Here is a 26,939-nt window from a genome sequence, read left to right as displayed (position 1 = left end):
ATCCGAACCAATTCACTATGCGTTTCGATCGATCGAAGATTAAAGTACAAGATAGTATGGAAGGCATAGGCAATAGTTTCAATTTTGAATGGACATAAGAAACTAGCAAAAATCGTTCACAAACGCAGCCGTATGTTCAATTGTTTGGAGTTGTTCTACCGCAATAAGAAGTTTTTGCGCTGTTTTGTATTCGTAGATACATCACAATAAAATAAAGAGAAATCTGCAGTCAAAACAGTGTTTCTCGAGATGAATCTGCACGAGGTGAGTTTGTCAACAAAGAAAATTCACTATGACTTTACAGGAAGGTAAAACCATCAAATAGAGAATATGACTTTCATAAAAACGAACGTAAGACAGTTTCTATGAAAAAATTCCAGTTTAGGCTACAAAATTACTGGCACATACATCCTATTACCATGTAGCACCAAGTGACCATTTCCCAAATCTGAATTATGAATAAATATCATTTTGTCAACTTTGACAATTCAAATTATTTGGAAGGGATAAAAGAATTGGAGAAATGTTTAACAAAATGTATAAAAACATTTAGGAGACTAGGTTGAAAAATGAAATAGTTTATCCAAAAAAATGTAATAACTTATATGGTTGCCGGTGATGCATTTTTTCTGAAAATTTCTGAGTGTTTTCAAAATATATCGCTATAGTGACCTGAAATTTGCGGTTAGATTAGAAGTATTGAGTATTAAAAAACAAGATTACTCAATGATAGATAGATCTTTTTAAATAGACAGTTTAATACCATTTTCTGCTTGGTTTTTGGGAACATCAATAAACTAAAAAATATTTTTATAATCTGTTTGAAAGCAACATTAATTTCTTACAGTATTGTAGAATTGAAAATTTAGTACAATGACCAAAACTTCCAATAAAACAGACTGGCATAAAATTGTTTCAACTTTAAGCAGATTGTTAGAAACATCATGAATTCAATAGAAAAATTTTCTTACATTTGTAATTTAGTTGAAAACATTCAACAATTTTTTAATCAGTTGGGAAATTCATGAAGTTCAGATTAGAATTACTTTGAATAATAGTGAATTATATAAAATTTGATGTCATTAAAGAACTTTTGTGTTACTTTATAGTCACACTATATATGAGTTTATGCCAATAATAAAATAAGGATTCCTAATTTATTGCTAATGTAAAAAACATTGTTATATAATTTTTTTTATATAGTTTATTAATGTTGTTTTAAGTACTTCGTGTTAAAAATAATGTGAATGATATTTATTAATTAAAATATGATTAATTTTAAACTAGAATTATTTCATTCCCATCCTTTGGAATTAAATACAGTGCTCTGCAATTCAGCTAAACTGTCTTAGCCCTATGAAGGACAATTCATTTTTGAAGATTGAAGAGAACACACAATGAATTCAGATTCTATACTGCAAAATTTTAATGGTTATAATCAAAGAACATGGTTCCAGTAGGATGAGCAACTTCACACGCGTCTAATAGATCTTTGCCAAGGCAAATTGAGCCCAGGAGAGGTGACATAAGTTGGCCTCCACGCAATCTCGATTTAATACCACTAAACACTTTTTACTTTGAGGTTATGTTCGAACCTAAAGTGACTTCCCAGCCTTCCCGGATAATACCTGCAGAACCGCTAGATTAAATGAATGCCGTGAGGGCAACGGTTTATATTTGGGTGATGTTATTTTTAAGAATCAAATTCCCTAGTAATGAATTTTAATATGTAACAAAGATTTTTTCTATTAACTAGATAACTCTTTTTGAAATTGTCTTTTTAAATGTGAACTTTTTTGAGAGACTTTCTTCTAAAGAATATAAATTTCAAAAGTTTTTTGTCCCCTGTGAAACTGCAATTTTGAAGATCAGTATTATTGGTACTTCATTGTCAATATTATGTACCAAAATTAAATTCAAGACCCATACATTAAACTATTTGGCTAATGGTTACACGTCTAATATTCCAACACTAGATCTTGGACTCACCTCTTGTAGTTTGAACACAATTAGAATTCTCTGGTTTGTGTCAATTAGTATTTGAGAATGTAACGCCCCAATTTTATGGAATATAAGAAAAAACAAAGTTTAATAGGACATATTTTATTTCTATTGCACACATAAAGAAAAAAACAGCAAAATTAAGCCTATAAATGATATTACTTTCAATTTATGTTCACTAAAAATTTGTAAATTACTCTTACTCCTAATTTAGAGTAGTAAATCTTAAATTTAAAACATAATATATGCTAGGACACTATGCTTTTCTTCAAATAAAAAAAAATACAATTGTATAAAACTGATAAGAGTTCTAATCAGAAGTGACATTATGACGGTCTTTTCTAAACATCAGTGACACGCTGTAAGCATGTAATCCAAATCCTAATCCTAATGCAAAGAATACTGTGGGTGTGAATATTCTGTCATCACCACGGTTACCGGGAGTGTGCTAAAACAAACATTGTACATGAGATATTGGAAATAACAATAAAAAGTTCAGCTCAAACATCCACACACTTCACATCATTTTTAAGACAATAATAAATTTCCTTTTTAAAATGATCTGTTTTATTTTAAATTGAGCTGATATTATCTGTTATCGCTTTGATGTGGTGGGTCAAATTAAATGACAAACTGAGACATTCATTCAGCTCTTTGTATTCTAACCAAAAATGCACTTGTGACATAAAAATATTTTAACCACAATGTTAATCACTAGGCATTAATCAAAAATAGTATATTATACACGAGTGAAGTTTATTATGAATAGTGAATATTAACTCATTATATGTGAGTAGAATATTTTATCCACGACTACTAAATATCTTTGTTAAGTTTCCATTTCATACAGTATTGAACTAAATTGTAAATATTTAGTAGTGTTTTACGTGATAAAATTATAAAATAATTATTTATGTAACATTAGCCTAGAATGTGATTATTGTCGTATAAGCCACAGGCTCATTGTTCCTATGTATTGGTAGTGTTTAACTTGTTTCAGAGTTTTTGTATCGATTCTTATATTTATCTTGGTTTCTTCTTCCCCAATCACCATTGGTTTTATCTTGTTCGTGTTTATTTTCTTACCCATGTCTATTACTGCTTTGTTCCACACCTCAATATTTTCCTGTAACTCTTTTTAGTTCTTTGCTATTATCATGGCATCTACAAATGCTCCTTCGCTGATGTCAATTCTTTGTAGTTGTGGATGCACCACACATATTTTTTCAATCAACTTGGTGCATATCTGTATGATCTCGTCCATTAATATGATGAATAATAATGGACTTAAGCTTCTCCCTTGTCTTAATCATATATTTGTAGTGAAACAAAGTTGATTTCACTAAAAGACTCCTCGTCATTCCAATCAAAGTTTGGAAGTATTTATACCTTACAGTATTGAGAAAATCCAAACAATTCAGAAACAAAACATTACCAAACAATTTTAGTCCCAATGCCAAGGTTATTCTATGTTTATAGACAAAATAAATTGTCAGTATATTACTACAAAATCGTTATCACTTGGACTTCCTCTTCATTCACATGATATACTCATGACCCCTTCAATAAATATAAACTTACACCCATGTGTCTTAAGGGTCAATAAAATTAGAGCAATAAACGATAAGAATAATGTAAACTTGTCTTTTCACCAGATATATCAATAAGCAGAAAGTATATGCATAAATGATATTTTCTACAAGTCATTTAATTTATTTGTTTGTCATTGTTTATACAATTTGATTTAATATATTATTTTTGTAAATAGTAGCTATCACTATTAATTTATTTAATAATGCTGCGTAATAAGTACAATTAACTAATGAGAATAAGTTTATTTTATTATCAAACATATTGAATTTGAAATTTTGATAATTATAAATATAATAAAAAAAAGCTCTGCATGTACACTTGAAAAGAATTAATAATTAAAAAATTACCTTTGTCAATAATCTAAATAAGTTTATTTGACTGTGGAATATTCTTGTTGGTAAATTCAACATACTTGTTTTGAAAATACTTTCAAAATGTTGTTTTTAGTATCACGCACTCCTGTACCTAAAATTAAATATGTTTTTAATTACTTTACAATAACCAAGTTTATAAAAACTAAAATACCTTTTCAAAATGACTTCTCCCCTCTATACATTTAGTAATCTTTCCTAAACATTTTTAGTCTTCGTTATAAAATAATTTGGAAAATGTATCAACAAAAGTAGCCAGAAGCGTTCAATACTCTTGAAAATGATGGAAGGATAACAAGCAAAATATGAGGAGTTAGAATAAGAAGAAAAGTGTCGCGAGAAAAACCAGGATGAATAAAATCTGCCAAGAACAAAAAAGAAATTAGATAAATCACAAAATTAGAAAATTTGTAAATTTCATAATATTTCCCAAACATTTCTAGTGCTCCTTATAAAATAATGGAAAATGTATAAACAGAAGTAGACAGAAGCACTCCTTACTCTTAAAACTGATGGAGAAAGGTTAAAAATCAAAAAATGAAAAGCCGCAATATGAAAAAAATCAGAGAAAAACTAAGATTAAGAAAATCAACAAACAGCAAAGAAGAAATTAAATAAATGACATAAGGAGAGAATTCTAGAGGAAATAACTTAGTGTCTGTAGATAATTACCACCGTCATTATCTATCAAATCCAAATAAATATATAAAAGTATATAAAAATTTTCTGTCATTTCTATTTATTTCTGTTATATCTTCGAGTAAGCAAAACTGTTTTTTGAAATTGTTGCAGTGAATGAGTAACAAATAAAAAAAATTTAAACCTCGAAATTCCAAAAGCACCTGATTAAATAATGCGTGTCCTTCTATTTTCATACCATTTTTTTATTATTTAAATTTCAAGAGTAACCTATTTTCTTTCTATCTAGAGATACTTCAAGTTATTCATTAGGGATAAATTAGATAAAATTTATTATTCAATGCAATAAACTGCATGGTGCATGGATCTATTTTTTCTATTACATAAAATTGACTAAATATAACTACTACCTACAAGTTCAAGATTGTTTCCGCATAACCTTAAAACAGTTACTGAATTGAATTTAATACATTAATCTCAAATATTACCAATACAATCTCTATTGCACAAATTATAAAATTGAGTAATGATAAATACATAAAATTTACGACTAACCCGTGATTATGCCCTTCCTCTTCAGTTCACAACTTAAAAGTGAAAGAATTCATTGATAGTTGTTTGCAGTATTGCCATTACTGAAAATATTTAATCTCAATATTTGACACATGACAGAATCGATTAATTTTTATCACATCTAAATTTGAATGCTGCATAAACTATTCATATGAGTAAACTTTGTTTTAAGAAGATAAATACGTTAAACAAGAATCGTCTAAAACAATATCAAATATATTTATAGAAAATATGTATAACAACTAATGGTACGCATCGATGACAGTAATCGATACAAATGAAAAAATTGTTCAAAATTTAAGCCTTTTTGTTTAGATTCAACAATTTAGTTAACTAGAAGTTTGTGCTGTATGTTTTAAGCGATACCTCGTTCTTTTTTCGTTTATTTAAATAGTTTGATCAGAGGACCAATGTGAATTATAACGTGGGGTAATTTTATTAAAGAAATTTACCTAATATAGAAATAAGGACTTTTTTGCAGTAAATAACATCTACAGCCCTGTATCTCAAAAAATTGTTCCAATAATTACAAGAGATACTACAATCTCGTTTTCTGTTAATTAGTCTCGAGAAATCGGCAAAACACCGAAAACGCTCTTACGTCTGGCAACGCTGTCGAAAAAGATTGAAACAAAGCATGTTTGTGCTTCAGTAAGTTGTGTCGAGTATATAATATTAGGTTGTGTCTGTGTCTTGATAGATAAAGAACTATTGCTACGAACAAGTTCGCAAAATGTTTCCTTAAACCGACCCTCTCTAGCTACTACGGAATTTTAAAAATTCGGCGAATTTCACATTTTTTATAAATGGCGGAACTTGTTTGATGGATATTTGTATCTAATTTTTTCAATAGCAGACGGTTTATTTACAGTATTTCTTATAAATAATCTCTAGAAAAGTATACTTATTTTTTTTGTAGAATTTTATTTAGTTATATAAGTGATTTGTGTAAATGCAGTTAGTTTTAAATAAATAGTCGTAGTGAACAGAAACAATTAGCAGAGTAGTCAAAGAGTTTAAATAAATTACTTAAGTGATGGTGACAAATGAATTATTATAAGATTAGTGTAGTTATACTCGTAGTATGTAAAAAATTGAGAACGTAAGAGACTGTGTTTATTAATTTCCTCCACGAACAGAAAGAGTGTAAATGAATAAGAAAAACATTACAGTATAAATACATGCTGATAAAAGTGACAGTTAAGTTATAGAGAATAGACAAATTAGATTCCTTTTGCTGAATTTCCTGATGAAATGGTGAAGAAATATGATTTATACCAATATTTACATTGGTACCATTTCGAGAGACACAGAAGGGCTCTTACTCATCCTGGAATTTGAAGCACGTCCTAGAGTCCCGCATTTATAATTATTGATCTGGAAATTCGATTTCTTCTTATAAAAGTTGGCATTTACAGTTTTTCTAACCATAAAATGTTCTAATAATTTCTTTTTCATTCTTTGTTTACTAATATTTCACCATAAATTTCTCAGACAAAAAGAATCATTTTTTTAATTATTTTACTATCAGTTCTTCTTTAGGCCCAATGTTACAAGTGGAGTTGGAACCTCAAACGTGGGATTAAACTACAGATACCTTTTTTACATTTTATACTGACAAACTTCGGTTTAAACGTCACCGGCGCTCTGGGGGTACTTTGAACTTCAGTTGTTAACTTGATGAACTTAGCAAGGATATTGATAAGAATTTATGAAAATATTGTTTTTTACTATTTCTCGAAAAGTATGCGAAACTTCTAATTAATCTGACATTTAGAAATACTCAAAATCCAGTTCAGAGATTCTGTGGCATGCTAACTATTCTGAAATGATAATTTCCTATTAGGCAATATTGCAATTCACCTAACCAGACAGAGATACAACCTTTTTCATTGGGAACCAATAGGATCTGTTAATCATATAGTTAAGTGTTCATTATTTTCCCTTCCATTAACGTATCGTCTTGAATTACCTAATTTTTGTCTTATATTAATGCGACTGTGAAGCATCATAGGTAGTCGGATTATTGAAACCAAGTTTAATTGATTATTTTCTTTCATAATAAATAGTAGTTTTACTACAAAGAATATGGTCAACCATCATTCGTTATCCTGAAGATAAGATAACTTGATGAACCTAGCAAGGATATTGATTCGAATTTATGAAATTATTGTACTTTTACCAATTCTGGGAAAGAATTCAAAATTTCATTTCTGCAATAAAGAATAAAACTACTATTATTTAATGATCATATTTTATTACATTAATACTAATAATCATTAAATCTGGAATTTTTATAAAATCATTATATAACATTTATTATAACACAAATGTAAAATTTAGTATTAAAAGAAAGAAGTTTCATTTATAATTTAACGTAGATTTATTTATATTTCAATGTAACACTGGTGTAGAGGATTCTACTCAACAAATAACACAAATATAATCCGGAACTTTAGACATTGTACAATATATCCAATATTGCCAGTCTGTTAACATAGTATTTATAAATCCGAAGTATTTTCCAGCATTTCCATTAAAAAAGTATCGATAGATACTTCTCCAATTAGCCTAAAAAACAAAACAAATTAATACTACATCCGGATCTAAGATTTAGGGGGGGAATAGGGTTAGGATAGTGTTTTATAATTTTTTTGTTATAAAAAATTGATAAAATGTATTGAAACTATGAAAATATTTAATATCAATATTTAATTATATACTATAATTTTTTTGAAGAATCTCTTTGAAAAATACCGAATATATAGTCTAAGAACAAAGGGTTTTAACCTGATACTAAAACCAACAGAAATGATTTTTGGTGTACGAGCAGTTTTTGAACGCTACTTACAAAAGATTACAAAATTTCAATACAATATGTATGAATAAATTTGTGGAACGTGAAAATTTGCAAAATAAGGTCTGTACATATTTTTTCGAAAAATGCTTTCTTTATGATATAATAAGTTATAATTGATCTACTCGTCAACAACTCGGAATACTATAAAACTTGCCTTGATGCTCGACTAAAATCTCTATTTATTACCCCTTATTTTTTTTATATTGTTTGTTTTTGTTATGTAATTTTATGAATTTTTCACTAGATTATTTCGAGAAGGGGGTTTGTTCCAAGATTCAGTAGGTTAAAATTCAACAAAGAAACTATCCTTCAGAATTGATTTTAATATTTATAAAATAGGCTTGTTATGAAAAAAAATTCCAAAATGAAAATTTCTATCCCGCGAAAAAAAAACGAGCACAAGGATTTGAAGCTGCGAAAGATCGCTCAACACTTTTACTGGGTGGTAACGCAAACTGAGGTTTCAGATTAAAACCACCACTAGCTCATCGTTCCAATACCCCAAGAGCGATTAAAGGCATATCGGATTCAACTTGTAATTTGGGAATCTAATAAAAAATTATTGATAACCATTAAAATTTCCCAGGATTGGTACACTGAAAATTTATGCCCGTCTGTTATTAAAAAACTTGAACAAAGGGCACTACAATTAATTGATAACGCTACAAGCAACCAACAAATTTATCAGACTTAACAACATGCATTCCAGTGGAAGTGGTTTTCTGCCTTAATTCAACCAGTGGACCAAGGCATTATATCCTTTTTTGGAATTAGATAACTGAAAGATCTTTGAAAGGAGTATGGAAGAACATTTGGCCAGATTTAAGTAAGAGCAAGAGTTTGAACAAAAGCAAAAAGAACTTTGGAAGGCGTTTGTCAAAAAGAGTTTGACCACACTGAAATTATGGACAAATTTGTTGAAAATGATCAAAATTTTGACAGAAGTTCAAAAGCAAAACGCAACCTACATATATTAGATGCCTTCTTGAAAAAATTGGAAACACAAAATAGACTGAATGGATGATTTAGAATTTTTATATTGAATTAATTTTTATTAAAAAAAAAGTTTCGGAATTTTCATTTCAAATTTTACAATTTATGAATTGAAGAACTATGTAACCCTATTACCCCTTGAGTTTAGAATTACCTGAAGAAGAATAAATGTTCCAAACATTTAAGTCCTATCGATCTCAGTGCTGGTAAACGAAGTAATAGTTTTGCAAACCTTCCAGGTTCGTTTGGATGTGTGGTACGAGTATATTCCTCCAGTACACCATAAATTTTCTCTCTTAATATTTCTACTTCTTGTACTGATTTCAAACCACGTACGTCTTAAAAAGAAATGACCAAATCATCAAGATTTTTATAAATAATTACAAAAAAACAGTGCAAAAAAATAAGAATAATAACGTACCAGGATTGTAAAGTATTATGGCTCTAAGACATCCCAATTCTGTTTTGTCCATTTTCATTTCTTTCATTTTATTTACAAGTTCTGATAATACCCTATCGTAGATATTACCAACCCCTACGGAATGAGCAGTTGTCCTACAGAAATAAAATTGAGGTTACGTTAATAAAAATTAATTCATGATGTGATCAACTCAAAAATTAATTTACTGTCCCCATTAACAATTAAGGGGCAACACAGCTGTGAAAATTTCAAAAAATCAATATGTTTTTTATGCTAAAATTGTAGGGAATTATGCTGAAAACTTTCTCTGAGTTATGAGCATCAGAACATCCCTTAGCAACTATTTCTACAAGGTACACACGGACAGAATACATATTCTATGGTATGGAAACTTTTGAATATTTTTCTAAAATTATTTTATTTCTTGCCATTTAAGGCATCAATTGTTGAAATGCTTGGAAGGATTTCGCCAATGCTAAATGTCCCATTCCTCCACTTTAGTTGACGTAAGCTATCTTCTGCCTTTAACTTCCTAGTTTCATTACCACTTGATAAATACAAGAACCTATTGATGAAGCATTGAAGGGTTCCATCAATTCAGCATTTGTTCATTTCAAGATGGACTCAGAAAGTAGTACGAGCAATTTGAAAGCCTCCAAAAAAATCTAATCGTCAAATCCTCACATACACTTAGCAATTTCCTTAACGTCCAACAAAATATTTTCAAAATGAGATTTCGTATCTGATCTGCTCGTCTCTAAATTAATGATTGAATCTCTTACTACTTGTGCAGCTTTGCCAGTTCAATTGGAATTTTTGGAACCAACACTCACATTTACACTGTCTGACGCACGTTACCTTCAGTCTCTGAAGACGATAACTTGGTTATCGAAACACTCACAAGTACACTGTCTGTCGCGCGTCTCTGAAGACGATAATTTGGTTATAGAAACGCGCGTCAGACAGTGTCACACAAAGCCCTTGATAGAATTGCTGCTTTTTATCCTTCCAGTCACTTACTTCATCCAAGGTTTCTTCAATTGAAGATAAGGTTGAAACGACTTGTAAAGCTACATCACGTCTCTCAACTCATCACTTCACCGTTTGAGTTTTCCTTCAATATGAGCTCGTTTAAAAAAAGAAAAGAATGTATTGTCACGGTCGTGTATTGTAGCTGCTTTAGAAGATGGCCGTGTTCAGCGCGAAACGGCGAGAAACGTTGGTGTAAGGCTCTAGAGTAAGGCATCCAGCGGTACTAAGAGAATTGTTTGCTTAAGCGAGGACTTAATTCGGGACGAGGCAGGACTACAGCTAGAGATGACCGTTTCTAGTGCTTTGAGAAACTGAACGGTCACGGCAGTTTCTCTTCGAAAGTGAGTGGAAATTAGAAGGCGACTTCATGCTGCTGGATCATCTTCTCGAAATAGAGCTACTGGAACGCTGTTTTCCCGAAATGCCAGGTTGAATTTTGCACGAGAATACCTTTCTTGGATAATAGGAGATTGAGATCGCGTATTGTTTTCCGATGAATCTCGATTCTGTCTTACGGACTCAGTGTAAGAGTGTGGCGACGACAAAACGAGAGACATACTTAAGCTTGTATTGACCAGCAATTTCCATTTGTTGTGGGATCAATTATGGTATGGGGACGTATATTTTTTAAAACCATTCCTAGTTTTTCTTTGATACGACTCAACCTTTATGCATGTTAATGCACGGCCCCTCACTGCTCGGATAGAATAGAATCACGCAGGTTCAAATCACGCAATTTATTTGGCCCGCTCGCAGTCCAGACTTCATTTTTTTTTTCAATGATGGCTATTTCAATAGATTGGCAAATACTCGAATTAAATTTATGGTTGTAACGAGATATCATTGATGTATTTTGGATTTCTTTCACAGCAACCATGTTGTCTGATACCATAACCGAGCATCCATCGGTTCCAATTTCTACACATCTTTCCAAAGGAAGCTGTAGCTCGCCTAAAACAATTTGGTCTAGGGATTTACCAGTCAACTCGTTTTCAAGGGTTCTCACTGTCTAGTCTAACCTTTTTTAGTTCCAAATCACATCTTTATCATCATCACTCTCAATCACTATTCAACTAATCAAATCGAAATTGCCAATTGCCAATAGATGTCTCATTTTCATTATCGGTATATGCTTACTTATTAACTATAAGTCCTGTAGCTAAAACGATCCCTTCTTGAGCTTGTATAGATCTGTGGGAAAACGCGGCTATCAAAAGTTCATTCCATCCCGCTCGTAACAACAGCACTTGATCTGAAACTGGAAGTAAGGTAAAGTGTGGTATAAGTTTGGCCCATTCGACTAGTTGCAATAGTTGCTTATTTGTAGCTTGACAGATATTCGTATTCTGAAAAAAAAATACCAACTGTTAATAGAAATTTTGGGATTTTCGTAAAAACAATAATTACATCAAGTGAACCGGCCGGATCGTTAGCCTCAACTCTTCTTTCTGCTTCTAGGAGCCTTTCTATAGGCATCTCTGTTTGAATATTTGAAGTGGATTCTACTTCCGATGTATCTCTATCTTTTGTTCTTTGTCTTTCTTCCTGCACAGCCTCTCTCTTCATGCCCATTGCAAGACATTTTTGATATCGACAATACTGACACCTAGAATTAGATACCAACAGCCAAATTTTAAATTAAAAACTAATAAATCAAAGGAATAGGTATACCATCACTCAATGAGTCATGTGACTAACCCACAGATGGAGCTACCATTGTCAAATCTATGAAGTACCAACTATGTGTTACTGGTTTGGTGAGTTTAATCGTGGTGATGATTCAGAGCAGTATATGGCCATGTTTACACGTAATAAATCAGATTTTTTGCGTCGATATGTGACAAAGGATGAAACATGGATCAGTCTCTTCAAAACGATCATCTGCGGCCGATGTTCTACGTCCAAAAACACAACAGTCACCTAGGAAGGTTATGGCTTCAGTAATTTGGGATGCACACGGAATATTATTTATCGACTAACTTCACAATGGAGAGCAATCAATAGCGAATACTACATAGAGTTGTTGGATTATTTGAATGCAAAAATCAAGTAAAAACGGCCTTAATAATATGTCGAAGAGAAAACCACTGTTTGACCAAGACAATGCACCGATTCACAAGTCGATGGCAACGATGGTTCAATTGAACGAATTCCATTTCGAATTCCTCATCCACCGTATAGTTCAGATCCGTCCCCCGGTGTCTACTGGTTATGCGCTGATCTCAAAAAAATGCTTCTCGGTAAGAAATTCACCTCTAATGAAGAAGCAATTGTTGAAATTGAAGCCTATTTTGAGGCAAAAGATAAATCCTTCTACAAGAACGGCTTCGAGAGGTTAAATAAGCGTTGGAATGATTGTATTGGAGATTACAGATGAATAAAATCGATTTTTGGCAAAAAATGTGTTTTTCTTAGTTAGTCACACGACTTATTGAGTGGTGTGTTAAGATTTATAGAGTAGACATAGTGATCTTCTGATTTAGCTCTCTTTTGGAATCACCTTTTGAAATTATCATACGTGTAAGTAATACTGCGGAGCTATTAGATAATTAGTACTAAGTAAACTGATATAATTCGAAATTTTCAAGATTTTTTTTTCTTTCGATATGCATTTGTTTATTTAAAAGTGCAACTGGTCTTATACTAGAAATTGCCAAAGTCAGATATCACCGAGTACCATTGTGAACACACTGTTTAGACTACCACTATACCAAAACTGACAATTACATTGCCTGACGCGCGTTTCGATAACTAAGTTATCGTCTTCGGAGATTGAAGGTAAACAGTAAATAAACTAGTGTAATTGTGTGAGTGTAGTGGTAGTGTAAACAGTGTGTTCAGTATGAATATTAACAGCCAAAACTTTGAAAATTTCAAGAACTAAGAAGAGCAGGAGCTCTTCCACTCATATAAAAGCTTATGCGGTCTCCGAACGATACACCGGCGTACAATCAAAAATTTAATACACTTTTCAACAGAATTGGAAGCTAATGAAAAAAAAAATGGATAGTAACTGTAACACTTACCTGTTTCTTTGTCTTTTATCGATTATACAATTTTTTTCTTCCCTACAGGCATACGATAAATCCTTCCTCACAGTTCTTTTGAAAAATCCTTTACATCCTTCGCAACTGAAATATAAATATTGCAAAAAAATACTGAGCAATCTAACAAATTGTCAAAATCAGCTGATATCCACTTAAAAGTAACCGCTATGGGGTGAACAAATGCTTTTGCCGGTTTTGTGTGGTTCGGGAACTTATATGTTCGATTTTAGACCTAATTATTCACACTTTTATTGCAAACTCGCTTTTTAAAGAATTGCTACTTACAAACGGCGAAACTTCCTCCCTAAAACGTATATGCGGTAAATATAATCTGAAACGCAAGTATATTGGAAACTTGTGGAAAATGAGCAGGAATCTGACTGAAGCGCCTCCACCTAAAGCTTTCCCTAACAAAGATCTAAAAAGATTTTATGAAACAAAAAAAACAACATGGGTACATGCAGGTAATTCAATTGTTTATACACGGTTGCCGGTTTGTCGTAGATCAGCTGACTTTTTAGATTGCTCAGAGATTATTCTTCTTTTCCCTGTAACTTGGCCTTGATTATGCAGGTATCGAGGATGCTGTTCTGAAGAGCCCTCGAGAATATTGTAACCCGATGATTCATGGAATTGCAGAATGAGGATATTATAACATTTCAAAACTGTCATGACAAAGCTTGAAGTACAAATTAAAGTGGTTGAAAATGTAGATAACATAAGGAGGTTATGAGAGAGGATAAGTATTGTTGGTACACCTGCCATTAAAAGTGACTGTGATTATTTGAATATTGAAATGTATTTTAAAGTCCAATGTCATTCAAATTCGCTTATTTTATTATCAAAATAGAGCAAAAATGTATGATATTTGTATTAAAAGTGTAAACTTCTTTCTTGGATGGCCAGAATAAATTCAAAAGTTCAAAAATTCAAAGACCAAAGTCTCGATCGGTGTTACCAACATAACCTCTCAAGATTCCCTTTCTAGAGCGCGGAATTCGAATTAAAATATAAAAATGCTTAAAAGTGATGTTTTATTTTGTGAGTAAACAAGTTTATGAAAAGAATATAACAATATTTTGATTATAATATAGTCGAATTTGGAATGACATTAAACTTAAAACTGAATTTTAAGATTCAAATAATAAAAAAAACGCGTTATAAATTATTTTTAACACGCTTCGACGTAAACAATCACTTTTAACACTGTTGACTGTTATTTAAAGTGGCACTTTCATGGCAGTTGTACAAAAAAAATATAGGAATGGAAGGTGGAGAAATTAAATAAAGATTAATTCAAAGAAATACCGACAGAAACTGGAGAATCAAAGAAAAAGGGCAAGGAGCAAAAAGAGAGAATAAAAAAATCACACGAAAACAAAAAATTTATAAACGGTGATAATGACGATGAACTATATACGAAGCACGTCTTCAAGAAATAAGATGGGGTTAAAATGGAAAGATAGACAAGGGAGAATACGTTGTAATAAGATATTTCAAGAACGCTACCAAAATATACGATTAATTACATAGGTAAAGGAAAAATTACAGGGATGGAGGAATAACCTAACTAAGTGAAGAGCCCATCTTGTTACAATACGTTGGTATGAATAGTGTTTTATAAAAATATAAAATTTAAAAATTTATTACGAAATTTATTCCGGTATACGTTCTTAATGTTTTACATCGCAAGTTTTTTATCTAGAAAACTAATCCAACATTCAAGACCCCAAGGTCCTATATTTTTAGCTATTTTTTATAGTACGTTAGCAATTCACTAGATTAAACATTGTGTGTGAATTTTTCAAGGCGATGTACTTATTGATTTTTCGAAATTTTTCGTTTATGACCAGATCATTAACAGTCTCTAGGCTATGCATTTTTCTAATAATTGTTGTTTAACGATAATAGATTATTGGAAATGAAAATTGCCAAAATGGAAAGTTTATTGACATAAAGAAAGAATAAAACATTGAATGAAAGTTATCTCACGTAAAAATCAAGGTCAAATTCCACAAATAATAATTTGGTCAATATAATAAACATATTGTTCCGGACGAAGTCTTATTTGGTGAGCGCCGTTTTTTGGCTTTACCGCTTCAATCGACTGAAATCGGCTCCCTTTCAAAGTAGATTTCATCTTCGGAAACAAAAAAGTCGCACGGTGCCAAATCTGGTGAATACAGCGGGTGTACGAGCACTGGAGTGCGTTTACTGGCCAAATACTGCTTAACAGATAGCGCGTTATGAGCAGGTAGATTGTCCTGGTGCAAAATCTGGTCATTTTTTACGAACTCGTTCTCGCAGTGTTGCCAAAACTGACAAATAGTAAGTCTGGTTGACAGTCTGACCCTCTGGAACCCTCGGCCCTCACTAATGCGCTTACACCACTCAAAAACACGCGCACGACATAGAGAATTGTCCCTATAGGCCTCTCGCTACAATTTATAGAACTCAGTCGGAGTTTTTTTCAATTTAAGGAGAAATTTAAGATTGATACGTTGCTCCTGTTTTACGTCATACGTGGTTTTTGTTTAAAACCGCTACTGCACAAATACTATAATACCGTATCCATCTAGGGCGCCCTAGAGGCGCGCAGTCTCGTTATTTAATAATCAGACCTCGTATATAGAAATCGAGCAAACCGTTTCCGTGGAAATCCAATGAAATCAATTAATTCGAAGTAACCTGATTGAAGACATCCAATCAGTAAAACAAACATACTGAAAACAGATCCCATGGCCTCTATAGGCTCTAAAACAATTAAGGAATAAAATACGAGATATGGCTTTCAAATAACGTGACTGAATGTGTAAATACGACAAACCCCAGCCACTAACAGTTGTTACCGTGAAACAATCTGATACGAAAGCAGTACCGCTCGCTAATGTAAACAAATCAGTATAGCGGATCCTCATTCGCATTTTAGTTCTTTTATTCTTAAATGTGACAGTTTATCAACGATTTCACGGAAAAATCAAAATGCAATTTATTGAAAGAAGTGTATAAGTGTAATGTTTATTGCACGTTCAAGATGATTATTATCCGGGTCGCCCTTCCATGTCAAAACTCAACCTAAATTTATGTCAATTGATAAAGAATCCGTATGATAAATTTAACAGGCAAAAAGTGCGTGTAAAAATGTTTGTACTGATACTTTGAATGCTACTGAAATGACCCAAATTGACCTCAAAGGATAATAACAATAACTGATAATACGTTAATCATTTCACCAAAAGCCAAAAAAAGCTCAAATTAGTCAAGTTTCCCAATCATAGGATTCTTGTCGAATCCTATGATTTTGAAACTCTACCTAAACAATGCGAAATGAATTGACGCTGAAGAAGAAGTTTCCAGCCAAGTTCAACATCCCAGCGTTAAACCATTCACCTTATTTGGCAGATCTTGCGTTTCCTAACTATTTTCTAAGGTAAATTTCGCATTTAAAACATATTTAGGGCTAAAGCTATGGAAGATAAAATGGTTAGCGTCTAGAATGAGCTAAAAGAAGAAAACTTCTAGCACTGTATTTCACATATAGGATGAGCCCTAAATTTCGTCAACTTTTAACTGGTCAAAGTAGGAACCGCATGAGGGAATCGAGGCTGGGGCTGAATATATATATATATATATATATATATATATATATATATATATATATATATATATATATATATATATATTAATCGGGTTAAAACGTTCTTCGCCGTCTTCCGATTCCCAGTTTCCATTTTTCTCGATCTTCCCAAAGATCTTTTTCCAATCCTCTCTCTCGAATATCCTTCTCGATACCTTCTCTCCAACTTAATCTTGGTCTTCCTCTCTTTCTTCTTCCTTGTGGTGCCCAATTTAAAATTTGTTTGGGTATGCGGTCTTCAGGCATTCTTTGGACATGTCCGTACCATCTTAACTGATTCACCCTAATGTCTTCCGTAATCGTGTGTTGCATCTTCATGATCTCCCTGATTCTGTCGTTTATTATTTTTACCAGTCTTGATATTCCTGCCGCGCGTCTCCAATAATCCATTTCTGTAGCTTCAAGCATTTTGACTGTTTTTTCTTTTAGAGGCCAGACTTCGCTACTATATGTTGTTATACTTTTTATTATGCTATTGTATATTCGATGTTTGTTTTCCTTGGATATTTGTTTGTCCCACAATACACTATTTAGTTGTCTTATTGCTTGTCTTCCTTGGTTATTTCTTTGTGCTATTGCTTCATCTAATCTTCCATCATTAGTGATGACCATGCCTAGGTATTTGTATTCTGTACAATGACTTATTTTTTGTTGTGTTTCTTCAAGTATTAAATTTTGTTGTTCTCCTCCAATACACATATATTCCGTTTTACTAACGGTTGGGGCTGAATTTGAAGCTATTATTTTTCGAATTTAAACAAGCATATGATTCAATATTAAGAAAACACCTGTACCAAGCTCTAGCAAAACTTGGAATATCTAAGAAATTAATACGGAAACCTATTAAGGCCCAAAGATATTTCCAGAGTAGCGAAGATAAGAATTTACCGGACAGTTATACAACCTACGGTGTTATATGCTAGTGAATCCTGGGTCATAAATAAGAAAGAGGAAAAAATACTAAAGGCATGGGCGATAGGAGTGTTAAGAAAAATTTTTGGAGGAACAAAAAGAATAAATGCGTTGGTTAGGGCATATAGCCAGAATGGAAGAAAACAGGTGTGTAAAAAGAGCCTTAACAAGTGGAGGAGATGCAAAAAGAAGGAGAAGGCGAACTGGCGCAATACAACCATGAAAATAAGAGTTGGAGAAAAGCAGTAACTATAGAGACTTCAAGCCATGGGCGTATAAGGCCTACCGTACTATTTTATATATACATTACTTCGAGGAAAACCAACACACATTCGGTGTAAAAACATTTAATAAAAAAAATGATTCTTACGTCATTACTCCATGGGTATTTCGATCTTATTACTAATTACACAATATCAATCAGTGGCCGAGTGTAAATTTAATCAAATCATTGTTGAAAACTTCGAAGGAGCCGATACAACTATTGATAAAAAACAAAAAGAACGGCCATGGAGAAGCGAAAAAATACGGTAATGAAACAGAAACGTGTTCAGATGCTCTGGTTATACTCCGAACTCCGTACTTTCGGATATTGAAGTTGAACTTGAAACTACAGCCCTTTAAGACACAGAGGTGATATTCCCTGGCCTCCCTACAGCCCAGATTCATCTCCAGCTGATATATTATTATGAGGATTTCTTAGAAATGAATTAACCAATAACAAGACTTGATTTGAAGCAGAACATTCGTTAGTCAAGAGTTTTAGAAAATATTAGAGCCATTATTTTAAACAAATAATTTTCTATTAAATGTTTTTTATTTAAAATTAATATTTGGGTGTTTACAAACTTACAAAAAACAAAAAGAAAGGGATGACCGAGGACGAGTTGGACAGAAGAAATTAAATTCGTAGCTGAAAATCCAGGATTAAGATGGCGGAAAATGAAAGACAAAGGATAGGAAAGAATGGAAACTGCTGTGGAAAAGGGGCCAAAGTAGTTACTCAACTTCAGTATGCCTTAAAGCCGAAAGAAATGTTTCAGGATTAAGTAAGTAGTAATTTCAGAAGTGCAAACATTTATGGCTTGGTGGGTGAGGGAACAAAAATATAATTTATAAAAATAAAACAAAGTCTTATTTTTAACCGCCCACACCCCGTGGTAGTACAAATTTTTAATTTATTTAAAACACCAAATATATCCAAAGTTCTAACTACTTATAGACTTAATCCGTTCCTGTTCGTGCATAATTATAATAGATATGCTTCGTGTTCAAGATCTACTTTTTCCATCACACGATATTATATATATATATATATATATAAGTCTTTTTTGTACACGATTCCACAGGGAGATATATCAGTGTTTGAAATCTCATGACATTTAGTCAGTTGCAATGTTCGCATCGAGTATCGTACATTTTATTATTATTTCAAGGTCGGTACGACTAATCGTGATGTAATACGCGAATGCGAGGCCACGGTCACGGTATTAGAATTATTTTTTTCACTGTCACAAAATGAATTATTTCGTTTGACATTGTTACAAATCGGTAGCTATTTATACCAATTTTAATTATAAAGACAATTAATAAATATAATATAAAGATGTAGTGCCGAAACCCACTGGCAACACGCCACGCCACTCCACGCCTCGTGTCGAATATGTTTTTCCATTTAATTCAATTGTTTGCGCGCACACTCAACCCACCACACTCCACCCGCCGCCATCTCACGTGGGACGGTTAAAAAATTTTCAAACAACTGAATTATATGGAAAAAAATGGTGTGGCGTACCTTCTTGCTGGTGGATTTAGGCCTTTAATATTCGGAATATAGCCTATTGTATTCTATTGGTAGGTATATTCACTTGCAACAAAACAATCCGAATGAACCAAACGCGCCGCGCGCGCTCTATCAAATTCGTCTGGTCAGTACGTTGCGCCGAACACAGCAAAACATTTTCGGAGGTTTGTCGGTAAACGGGACTTGCTAAAAGAAAATTTATTCGTTCGCTGATGTTCAGTTTTGAACGTTAGTTGCTTTTGTGGTGTTTTAACTGTACGTAGCTATGGAGTAGAGCAGGGAAAAGTGTTTAAATAGTTAATTGATGAGTTTGGAGAGGTCGCGTTGTCGTGGTGGAAAATGATTCGTTTTTTGCGATTGTTTCAAACACATCTGGCAAACATAAGCTGGTGTAATATTCAAAATTGACCGTTCTACGTTGCTCTAATGGAACGGTGGCGTAATTTCCATTGTTTCGTGCACAAACAACTTTCGTTCATATGCACAGATCCTTTGCATTGATCGATAGGAGCTTTTTTTGAGCGATTGTCAAATTATGAGAACAAATCTTTTTGGCAACGCAATTTTGAATGTATACGAGTGGAACTAATGCCCAAGTACTGCCTCAATCTCACGGTATGTCACGTGACGATCTTGCAATATTAGTTTACGCACATCATCGATGTTTTCTGGCACAACAGCCGATTTTGGACGACCTTCACGTAATTCAACCCGTAGCGAAGTGCGACCGCGTCTGAATTTGTAAAATCAGTGAAACACGGTTGCTGGAGGTGGTGTTTCATCACCAAAAGTCGAATCAGCTTGATCAGCACACTCCTGTTGGTTTAATCCATGTCGAAAAATAGAAAATCGAAAAGGTTCGCGGTTTAATTCCATTTTTTGACCAAAATGAATGTTTCAAGTATCAGATTTGACATATTCACATCTATTCTATTCATATTTATTTGAAAAAATATGATTGTAACCTCAAACTTTTACCTCGTTAAACTTTTTTAGTAAATTTATGTACTGAAATGGAAGCGAAACTTGAATTTTTTAAAGCTTCTAATTACCTGTACACTCCGTAATGTTTCCCACTAGCTCTATCTCCACATATTGAACACAAGTGTTTAGAACCGCTTAAGGGATGGTTGGGAGGATATGGCGAGTTAGCTTTCTGTGATCCTGCGGGACTCAGTAAATTACCATGGCCAAGGTTGAAAGATCCCGGACTGTTTGGTCCTTGAGGGCTAAATTGGTTTAACGTAGATGCGTCTGGTTTGATTTCTAGCGGAGATTGCGGTCCTAAAGTACCCATAGAAAGATTCGGGTCGATGCTAAGTGCTGTAAATAAATATTAAGTTAAAAAAATCATCGGGACTTGATGCAAAAAATTCGGGAGTGAGTAGATGACGTGAAAATAATGCTGTGACATAAAAAAATTTTTCATACGAGTTATAGGCCTTTAAAACTTATATTTAAGCATATCTTCTGACTTTACATTAGAACATTATCAATTTTTAATGGATGATTACGTATTACCATGTATGTGAGGACAACTTGGACAATATAAAGATTTTTTAACAAAAAGGTACCTTTTTGTTAAACTCGATAAAATTCATGGTTTAAGAGATTTGTAGATTTCTAGTACATCCCAAGGAAACCGTTCGCCATAAAGAGACATTCTGAAGAAAATTATCATAAATTGTAATTATTCAATGAAAATACTTATAGGAAGTACTAAAACACAATCAATTTCTAAATGAACTGTATACTATCGAATATCGTGTTAATATCATGAGGAAAAATCGAAATGTAGAATAATTGAGTTGGTTAACCTACAACTTATCAAATAAAAACAAAAAAAGATCCTGCTGTATAGAGTCTGAATGGAATGGTGTCGTATCTAAAGTATCTAAGTCGATTATAATTTTATCTGTACCAGCGTGGCTCCTTAACCATCTCGCCCGGACTGTCTCTTTTGTACTATTAGTTTCTTTATTTCGAGTAAGACGTCTTTGTTTCTGTTTCGTGTAGCAGTTGGCTACTAGCTAAAACAATCTGTTGCCCTTTCGATTTCTTCTGGTTTTTTAAGCATTATCTCCAAATCTACTTCTTCATTAATTTCGTTGTGACATGCATCTCAATCTGTTTAAGAGTCGTGTTGCTATAATAGGTGAGTGGTGAGAATTTAAGAGTCATAACTGGGCAGGATATCCGTGTAATGTTTCTCTAATTGATGTTTAAGAACCGCATACAATAATTCTTTATACTGATTCAAAAGGCGGAAAAATTTCTTTCGTAATACCACAACCTTTCAAAATGCCATCAAGTCATGGTCATAAAAAAGTGATAAAACGAAAAGGAATCAGGAGCATGGAATATAACCCCAGGCCTGATGCAATCCATAAGATTTTTTTCCTATTCCAGCAAGTATTCCCAAAAGGCCATTTCATTTCAATTATTCATTCATTACTGGTATGCTTACTAGACACTATTTAGTGAACTACCATTTGAAGAACATCGAAAAAACTCCTGACAGCACCTCGTTTGTGAGTGCGAGGGAATCCGTGAATAAAAACTACGGGTACTTACATTCAAGGTTTTAAAGAGGTTAAACCCAATAGCCCTCAGACGGGAGCAGGCTTCACAAAGACGTTGCTACTTGACTAGCGAACGGTCCCGGGTACACAATAGATTAATAGATCAAAGTGTTAGTTAGCTAGATTCACAACCTTACGCCCTAACTCATCTAATGTATAACTTAATTATTTTGAGTGTACTTTTTGACATGTATTACAAAGTCTAGAGAAACGATGCTTTGTATTGAAGCATTTTTTATTGTAATGTTACGAATTCATCCACAACATGGACCGTGAAGCCGGCCCTGCTTGATTATTTCAAAATAAAATCTGGTGGACGCGCCGGGTGCGGATTTCGTGGGAGTGAGACGGAAACCGTTTGATATGTTTTACTACATGTTTTTATCACAGCGCCCGATTTTTTATATTGTTTGGACCAATTTCTACGAAAGCCTTTTCAATTATGTGTTTACTTTCTAGAATTATTCGAGAAATTCCTTTCGGATATAAATATGTGCTTGTTTAGCAGCGAAAAGTCAGTTTATAATTCAAAGTCTTAAGGAAATAGTAAAAATTAACCGTTGATTTAAATAAATTATAAAAGTTGTGATATGTTAATTAACATAATGTTTAGTGCAAGTGTGTAAATAAATTAAGTAAGGTACAACAGCATTAGATATAGTTCAAATAAATAAGTATCGAAGCCATTATGTTCATTTTTATTTATACGGCTATAATTTTATTTGAAACCTTTTGAAATAGGACAACAGTTAGTGCTAAAATATGCTAAAAGTATTTGTCTTATTTTGTAGATGTACATAATAATTCATCTTTACTATCTGAATTTATCTGTTTGACGGCCAAAAATTACTAAAACTTAACCAAAATACGGTCCTGTTCAGTCATATTATATTTTGAAGTCGACTAATTGTTTCATTTTATGTATGGGCGGACTTCACCTACAATAAACACCACTGCAAATATATATGGAACACGTAGGAGATTCCAAATAACTTAATATGATCGGTGTTGCAGTAAACCGATTGTTTTCCTGACCTTCAAGCGACTTTGTGCAATCTTTGATATTTTTTTAAGGCGGGCGCGTGTTGTTTTGCACTGAATTTCACAACAGGCCAATCAATTCTATTTAAGGTTCGCTCTTTACAAAATTCGTAAACAATTAAGGTATTTTTTCATTATCTACTTCCCTTTTATGTTTTATTGTTTACCAAAACTGATTTTTGTGGGATATATATCTTGTCGAAATTTATTATAATGACGTTTATCGCGTATTTGCATCTCTTCACAAATAAGTCAAGGCCGACAACATTATCTTCTGTCTGTGTTCTTAATCTAAAGTTCACTTTGTCGTCTTCCAACAAAAAGGCCATAAACAAATATTTACAACAATTAAAATCATGATTGCTAATATACAGTGGTTCTTATTAAATTATGACGCCCACAAACAATTTTAAATAAAAGTTTTAGTTTTTTGTCTGTTACGACTAAAGACGTGATGATATAGGAATGCAAAAGTCTACCCAATTTCCGTATGAAAAAATATAATGATTTATAATACGAGGGTTGTCTGCAAACTTTCCGATTTCAACCTGAAATTATTCGCCATGTATCAAGTTGAGAAATATGGCACTTTGTACGGAGACTTTGCACCATCATTCACGACCGCAAAATTTTAGGCAGCTGAATTTAAACGTGGACTGCCGACGACACAGCCAGGAACGGCGAAAAGCAACGATTTCATCGAAAAAATTCACCAAATAGTACTGGAAGATTTAGATAAGTCTACGGCTATGTTCAAGTCGGTTCAAACCATGGAAGATGATGTACTGTTTGTTTATTGTCTCGAGGTATTTAAGGAAAAGGTAGAGGAAAACATTTTTTATGTTTGAGGTTTTACAAATTAGCCCGTCAACAGACCAAATTAAACGTGGTCAATACATTACTGTTGGAAAGTCGAACGCCGCGTTTGGAACGCTAGCATGACCATCTAAATAAGAAACTTTGGTTAGCGTATTTGTCACGGTGTTCTAAAAACGCTCATAAAAGCGTTTTCAAAATCAGTCGCCGTCGTTGGTCGTAAGCATGGGCACCTATATAACAATAAATTCAATAAATCACTGAGACCTGGTCACAGCGTTCGTGAAGCCGCGACCAGGACTCAAGCATGGCCGTACACTTGTTCACCTTGCACCAAAATCGCATTCGGAACATTTCTCAAACTTTATTGACTCAGATTTTTTGAGTCCATTCATAACTGTATCTACCACCACTTTCCTGAAACGAAAAAACAGTGAAGGTAGTGGATTACGAAGGGCAATCTGCTCCGAAAAAGGCAAAGACGATTTCATCCGTCGGAAAAGTACGAGGCATATTTTTTAAGTAAGTACCGTTTTACGATTCCGCCGCCGCAAACTCAAGGTCGGCGTTCCGCACATGCGCGCTGGTTACCTACATCTCTTGTCTACGCACTGACGCCATTACAGTCTGATTCTTCATTATTTACGTTGTTTACTGAGTGTTTAAGATGCCTCCGACAATCGTGAGTCCCGCCAATTGTGAGGTACGGGCTGTTATACGATTTCTTAGTGCTAAAGGCGTAAAACCGATCGATATTCATCGTGAGATCTGTGAAGTTAACGAACAAAACATTATGAGTGATGGAACGGTAAGGAAATGGGTGAGAGCATTTAAAGATGGCCGCACAAATGTGCATGATGAAGAAAGGAGTGGGCGTCCTTCGGTCGTTAATGAAGATTTGGTGCAGAAAGTGGACGAAAAGGTGAGAGAAAACAGACGCTTTACAATTTCATGATTGTGCGACTACTTTCCTCAATATTCTCGTAGTGTTTTGTATCGCATTGTGACCGAGAACTTGAAATTGTGTTCACGTTGGGTTCCAAAAATGATTTGCACAAAACCCAACGTTTAGGCAGTGCATTGACTTTCCTTGAGCGGTACCACAATGAAGGTGAAGATTTTTTAGACTAAATTGTTACTGGTGACGAAACATGGGTGGCCAACGTCACACCAGAATCGAAACAACAATCCATGGAATGGCGACATTCGTCATGACCCAAAAAAGTGAAGTTTAAGCAAACAATTTCTGCTCGGCTCGGAAAATCATGTGCACAGTTTTTTGGGACAGAAAATGAGTATCGCTAGTGGAGTTTCGCCCTCGTAATGTGACAATCAATGCAGCGTCTTATTGTGACACATTGAACAATCTGCGTAGTGCAATCCAGAACAAAAGACGTGGCAAGTTGAGTAAGGGTATCGTTTTGTTGCATGTGGCTAATCGGACCAAAGATCTCATCAAATCTTTTCAAGGGGAAACTCTAGATCATCCTTCCTACAGCCCTGATCTGGTGCCCAGCGACTACCATTTGTTCCTGCACTTCAAGAAACACCTGGGCGGTCAGGTAGTTAACAAGTCAGGCGGCAGAATTTTATGAGGAGGGTATTTAAAAACTGATGACACGTTATGACAAGTGCCTCAATATTCACGGAAATTATGTAGAAAAGTAGATTAAGGTACAGGCTTTCATGTAAAAATAAAATTATTGCGATATCTTTGCACTTCTTTTTTTAATTCCAAAACGGTACTTACTTAAAAAATATGTTTCGTATTAGCGACCATTTTTTGAGATAGTCATGGGATATGTTCATCGACTATGTTTATTATATTTGAAAAGGTAAAAGGGTATTACGCATTATTGCTTGAGAAGAGAAATTGCGACCGCATTCGACGGCAAAGTGTTTTGCCATCAGGACAACGCGCCTTCTCACACTTCAATAATCGCTATATCAAAAATTAAGGAATTGCATTTCGAATTAGTTGACCACCCATCGTATTAACCAGATCTGTCCCCCAGCGATTTTTCCTGTTTATTTTGTGTATTTTCAAGACGAAGACGACACCTAGTATTTGGAAGGACTTAAAAAGTTAGATGGAGAATAGAATTTCTTTGTCAGGTCGGAAGTTTTTCAGACAACCCTCGTAGATTGTAGTAAATATCACATTTAATATATACAGGGTGATTCATTGAGAATTTCCAATCTCTGAACTGTAGATTCTAGACCTCAATATATGATGATTCTGCTCAACATTCGTTATGCAAATATTGCTAGTTTCCGAGATACCTACGGGGTGGGTGTTCAAAGTTTAAATTTAAAAATTTGATTTTCGCAATAATTTTTTATGTTTTCACAATTTCTCTTTCAAAATTGGCAATTTTACGTTTTTTGGCATCAGGAATCATAATTTGTTATTGTTACATATTTAAGGAATAACAGGAATAAGGAATAATAAAATTTTATGAAAAAATTAAAATTTGTTGTACTTTTTAGAAGCAAATAACCGATTGAGTTACACGATTCAAAGAAGAGTAACTTTTTTTTGTAGAATTTAACGCTTTTTAATATTTTTTTATTATTTTAGTTGTAAGTTTAGCCCAAAAAAAGTTTACTTTGATTT

General features: G+C 33.3%; 1 protein-coding gene and 1 long non-coding RNA gene across 5 annotated transcripts in view; both read right to left on the bottom strand.

The window, feature by feature from the left end:
• Positions 1-2,087: 2,087 nt before the first annotated feature.
• LOC130441510 (uncharacterized) lies at positions 2,088-5,241 on the bottom strand. Its single transcript, XR_008909622.1, has 3 exons — positions 5,160-5,241; positions 3,942-4,059; positions 2,088-2,449 (listed from the first exon to the last, which is right to left on the bottom strand). It is a non-coding gene; the product is annotated as an uncharacterized LOC130441510 (long non-coding RNA).
• A 2,173-nt stretch (positions 5,242-7,414) lies between these two features.
• LOC130441868 (retinoic acid receptor RXR) overlaps positions 7,415-26,939 on the bottom strand; it is a 28,508-nt gene continuing 8,983 nt past the window's right edge. For all 4 annotated transcript variants that reach the window (XM_056775690.1, XM_056775688.1, XM_056775689.1 and 1 more), the window contains 7 exons: positions 20,936-21,206; positions 13,510-13,614; positions 11,891-12,089; positions 11,621-11,829; positions 9,452-9,585; positions 9,185-9,368; positions 7,415-7,748 (listed from right to left, as the gene is read on the bottom strand). In XM_056775690.1, coding sequence (XP_056631668.1) covers positions 7,682-7,748; positions 9,185-9,368; positions 9,452-9,585; positions 11,621-11,829; positions 11,891-12,089; positions 13,510-13,614; positions 20,936-21,206 — 1,169 coding nt within the window. In that variant the 3' untranslated portion in view covers positions 7,415-7,681. The remainder of the gene's footprint in view (positions 7,749-9,184; positions 9,369-9,451; positions 9,586-11,620; positions 11,830-11,890; positions 12,090-13,509; positions 13,615-20,935; positions 21,207-26,939) is intronic.

Source organism: Diorhabda sublineata, chromosome 3 (genome assembly GCF_026230105.1).
Source record: "Diorhabda sublineata isolate icDioSubl1.1 chromosome 3, icDioSubl1.1, whole genome shotgun sequence".
Classification (NCBI taxonomy): Eukaryota; Metazoa; Arthropoda; class Insecta; order Coleoptera; family Chrysomelidae; genus Diorhabda; species Diorhabda sublineata.
The sequence above is the reverse complement of the archived record's forward strand: the minus strand, read 5'-3'. Positions and strand labels throughout refer to the sequence as shown.